The sequence below is a fragment of the Anarrhichthys ocellatus genome, unplaced genomic scaffold (assembly GCF_004355925.1).
Source record: "Anarrhichthys ocellatus isolate YVR2014 unplaced genomic scaffold, GSC_Weel_1.0 scaffold53, whole genome shotgun sequence".
Lineage (NCBI taxonomy): Eukaryota > Metazoa > Chordata > Actinopteri > Perciformes > Anarhichadidae > Anarrhichthys > Anarrhichthys ocellatus.
Genome location: NW_022280083.1, coordinates 2366421 through 2371001, shown reverse-complemented (window position 1 = coordinate 2371001; position 4581 = coordinate 2366421). Strand labels below are relative to the sequence as shown.

Below are 4581 nucleotides of genomic sequence, written 5' to 3'. Positions count from 1 at the left end.
GGGGGGGATAATTAATTGCCAGGAGGAGCTGTGTCGTCATTTAATTTGTTGTGTTTTTTTTGTTTATTAGTACACAACTTTCTAGACTAAAACATTTTAAAACATGCAAAAGTGGATTTAAGATGAATTTAAGGAGAGTTTAAGACTCTTCCAGGACTTGATGCAAACACAATGTAAGGTGTACTTGTGCACCGAGTTGTCCTGAACGAATCACATTTTGGTTTCTTAGATAAAACGCATCTAAACATCTAAGAACAAGACTCACCACAAACTTCTCCGCCAGCTTGAAGCTGACGAAGTCGAGCCCCTGAGGATGCTGGGAGGTGGAGATGTTCCGCCCCCCCGACACCACGGCGCGTCCCGACAGCAGCTTGTCGATCTTGTCGAAGATTTCTCGGAGCTGCGATCCGGAGTTGCTGGAGATCTGACTGACGGGGATGCTGGCGGCTTTCTGCAGCTCCAGCTTCAGCTTCTTGGTCTTTAAACGCAGAGAAGAGAAATCAAACGTTGAACCGCTGCACTCTCTCTCTCTCCATCACCACAGCAGCGCTTCATGTCAGAGCGGGTTATTGGAGATCAAAAAACATCTGTTCGTCTCAGAGAATGATAATAATTAATAGTGTTTTCTTCATAAAAACACACAATTTAAATAAGGAAATAAACTAAAGTTTTGGTCCGTTACACCACTAGCAGCCCAAATAGATAATAAAGAGCAATGGAGCGATGTTGGTCTGCCACACAGCGGTGGGTAGAGAGCTGAGATGTTGTCTCTGAAGCGGCCTGAAGGACTCAGGTGTTTACTGAAGCTCTCACTCACCTGAGCGTCTTTAGCAGCGTGGAGTTGCTCGAATGACTGAGCGCACTGAGCAGCCGACTGCTGCAGCTCCTTGTACCACTTCAGTGTGCCGTCTTCAGCGCTGTTCTGCAGACCTGTTGGAGGACAAATGTTTTAAGCCGAGCAGCCATCTTTTTCCTTGAAGCGGCTCTCAAAAGATCTCAATCCATCTCTATATTAATAATGATCAGAGTAATGAACTGGACTCACCTTTCCTCTTGGCCTTCTCTTTGGCCGACTCCGCCGCCTTCTTCTGCGCCTCCTGCTGCGCCTGCAGCTGCTCCCGCTGCCTGCGCTGCTCCTCCTCATCCTCGTCCTTCTTCTTCTTCTCTTGAGCCTTGGCGACGTCCTCCTGCATCAGCCGGATCAGAGCCCTCATCTCGTGGAGGGCTCGCTCGGCCACAGTCATGTCATCCACGCTGGGAAACTCTCCCTGGAAAAACACACAGAAACAGGTCACGGAGTCTGATGAGAGGTCTGATCCACATCAGAGATCCGGTCCTAGAGGTTCAAGACTGGATTCATCCTGAACCAGGAAACCCGAGACCAGCTCGGAAGAAAAACAACACGCGTACAATATATATATAAAATACACAAAGCACTCATTATATACTCACCCTGTAGTATTAAAACTGAATCAAATATTTGTATTTAACTTTAACATTCCAGATATTGTGTGCATCGTTTTCACAAAAGTCTGACATATTTAATATCGTCGGAAAAGATATTTCAGATACTTTTTTAAGTTTAATACTTCTCGACTGCACACAAAGAGTTTAAATGATGGAGCAACCAGAGGGTCGAGCTGAGCTGAAGTGTAGATTTAAATAAAAGATTAAAAACTAACATTGTGTACATAAAACTTTCACTTGAACGCCACAAAGACACAAACAATTAGTCGATCGACTGTTCACAGGAAATTATTCCATCATTTCTGCTCTGTCATTCATTATTTATTTATCAGCTTCTCAAATGTGATGATTTGACGCTTTTCTCTGTTTCATAAATGGAATATCTCTCAGATATCAGAGCGATCTGAAGACGTCATCTTTCCCACATTTTCTGACATATTACAGACAAAAGCAAAGAAAACTGTGATGGACTGTTATGAAAAGTTTAGGCGACAATATTGCTGTTGAGCTTTATTTTCTCTTCCAAATAAGTTTGTTTACATCGAGTTATTTGACTTAACCAGACCAAACCAGGGCGTAATAAACAGATTATCTGATAACAATGATTTTCCAGTCAGACTCACCTCTGCCGTCTTGCGCACCACCTCTGACAGCTGGGAGCACAGCTGGTTCCCGCGGGTGCAGTAGGAGCCGAGGTCGGCCCTGGTCCGGGTGGACGGCTCTAGCAGCTGGTTGAGCTGCAGGATCTCCTCCTGGATGGTGTTCAGGTTACGCAGACGCTCGCGGCCGTCCGACTGCCGCTGACGCTCGAGCTCCGCCTCCCGCAGGCGCTGCTGCTCCGCCTCCCTCAGACGCAGGTTGATGATCTGACGCCGAGGACGGAAAATATGTGTTTATACCGAACAACAAAACAACTTGCTGCTAACAGGGGATGTTCAGTTCTCTGATATAAACATGGATGCTTTGACTCATGAATCTAAACTACATCTCTGAAGACTTTTACCCGGTTAGATCAGGTTTTCTATGAGATGCTTGATAAATAGCAGCAGACTTCTTTAGACGATCATACCTTCATCCTGTGTCGCTGCTCTTCCTTCAGCTTCTCTTGACGCCCGATGCTCTCTTTCGTTCTGAAGGAGAGAACAGTGGAGAACCAGAACAGCTTTTAAATTGGCACATAAATAACATTTCACGTTCAGATTCAGATTGGCCATCCTGGTCTTACTCTCGGTCCATCATGTCCCTCATGCTCTGGAACTCCTGCCTCTGCTTCAGCTCCATGAACTCCTCGAAGCGCTTCAGCTGCTCCGACTCGGAGCTCGCCACCACAGCCACCAGCTTCTCGTGCATCTCCTGCCGCAGTTTGAGCGCCAACTGAGGAGACACGTTCAAGACGTCCACCAGGTGAGACTCTTTGTTGTTAATCACGTTCACAGTAAACAGGTTTCATACATACATCAGGACCGGTGTGTATAAATCACGAGAAACGGTCTGAAGTGACATATTCAGCCAAACGTGGGACAAAGAGGGTTTTTAAAAAGAAGCTTACAGTAAATTAACAAGTAACAAACTCTAAGAGTCCAACATTATATATATTTATACAAATATACTGAAACAATAAATCATAAGTCAGTTTAGTTTTCTGTTGATTGATTAATCAATGAGTCCTCTGAAAGATGAAGATGCTCTGATACAAACAGTTTAATGTCCGTCATTTACACTGTCGTATAAAACTCTCTTTGACCTTTTGATCCATCGCTAGATGTTGACTTTCTGTGATAATTAAGAACTCAAATGTCTGACCTTGGCCTTTTCTCGTTTTTTCTCCTCAAACTTGATGATGCGCCCCGCCGTCTCCATGGCTTTGGGCGACAGCAGAGAAATGGAAGGAAGTGAAGCCGGACTGAGAGGCTCGCCGACGTCTTCCTCTGGATCTTCATCCTTCACCTCGTCACCAACGGCCTGCAGCACATCGAGGACAGACGAGAGTCAGAGACACAGACGGGAAGGTGGAAGTAAGAGTTCAAACTGAGTCACAGGAAGTCATAAACAAAGTGTGCAGCAGTTTCAATTTATACGGAAGAAAAGCACAACAACCAGCCTCATAGAAGAGTTTAATATTCCCAGAAAAAAAGAAGCAACGTTCAGGTTCATGAGTTTTTCCAATCTCAATGGAATTGTCTCTTTTAATTCTAACTTTGTAGTCATGTCCTCTGAGTAATGCTCGTCCTTGCAAACCCGAAATGATGTAAAAACTACATCATGCAAAAACAATGAGTTTTAAATATACAAACTACTGTTGTTTTGCTCTCTGAATGACACCACTGAGCTCAACAAAACGCCCACAAATCACACCAAAGTAATTACGTGAACTCTTCCTTTAACCCATCAGAAAACAGTGTAGTTTGAGTAGTTTTTCTTTCCTCTTCACATACAGAAACACTAAGCAGGACGACAGACTTGCCTGCTCACGCTCGGTGCTCAAAGACGGGGCTGCAGAGAGCGCGCTGTGCCTGGCGTTGGCGTCGAGGTCGGGGATGGATCCCGAGAAGGAAACCGAGGCCGAAATCTCACCGGAGAGGCCGGGGCTGGAGCCTCCGGAGCAGGGGCTCAGAAAGCAGGACTTCTGGCGGGGCAAGGAGCTGAGACGCTCCAGTATGAGCCCAGAGCGAGACGACAGACTGACGGCCTCTTTGCAGCCGGCCAAAATATCCTGAAGGAAACACAGACGCATTAAAGTCTCACGTTTACTTCACTTTTCCTTTATTAAAGACGGGATGACTACACACACACTAAGCTCCACTGATTTTATCATATCACACACATTACAAACACACAGCAATACTCAGATCCAGGCTTTTCTTATACTGGTTGAATCACTGCACAGCGGTCACAACAAACCCTTCATGCAAAATAACATCCTTTTGTCAAGAGGACTTTCTACAAACTAACAGCATGAAACAAACATTTAAACACAGAGGACCATCAGTCCCCGGACACAATCAAACTTTTACAAAGTGAGTGGTTAGGTATGGACCCAAATGATGAAGGACACAGTGATTAATTGTGCAGTTCTTGTGGTCACCAATCTAATAATTGTGGTATATATATATA

General features: G+C 45.0%; 1 protein-coding gene across 1 annotated transcript in view; it reads right to left on the bottom strand.

The window, feature by feature from the left end:
* Positions 1-4581, bottom strand: part of gle1 (GLE1 RNA export mediator) — a 13327-nt gene that overhangs the window by 3161 nt on the left and 5585 nt on the right. The window contains exons 2-9 of the mRNA XM_031870540.1: positions 3932-4180; positions 3271-3429; positions 2693-2841; positions 2537-2597; positions 2091-2333; positions 1046-1268; positions 818-930; positions 266-478 (exon numbers count right to left, since the gene is read on the bottom strand). Of these exons, the coding sequence (XP_031726400.1) occupies positions 266-478; positions 818-930; positions 1046-1268; positions 2091-2333; positions 2537-2597; positions 2693-2841; positions 3271-3429; positions 3932-4180 (1410 nt within the window). The remainder of the gene's footprint in view (positions 1-265; positions 479-817; positions 931-1045; positions 1269-2090; positions 2334-2536; positions 2598-2692; positions 2842-3270; positions 3430-3931; positions 4181-4581) is intronic.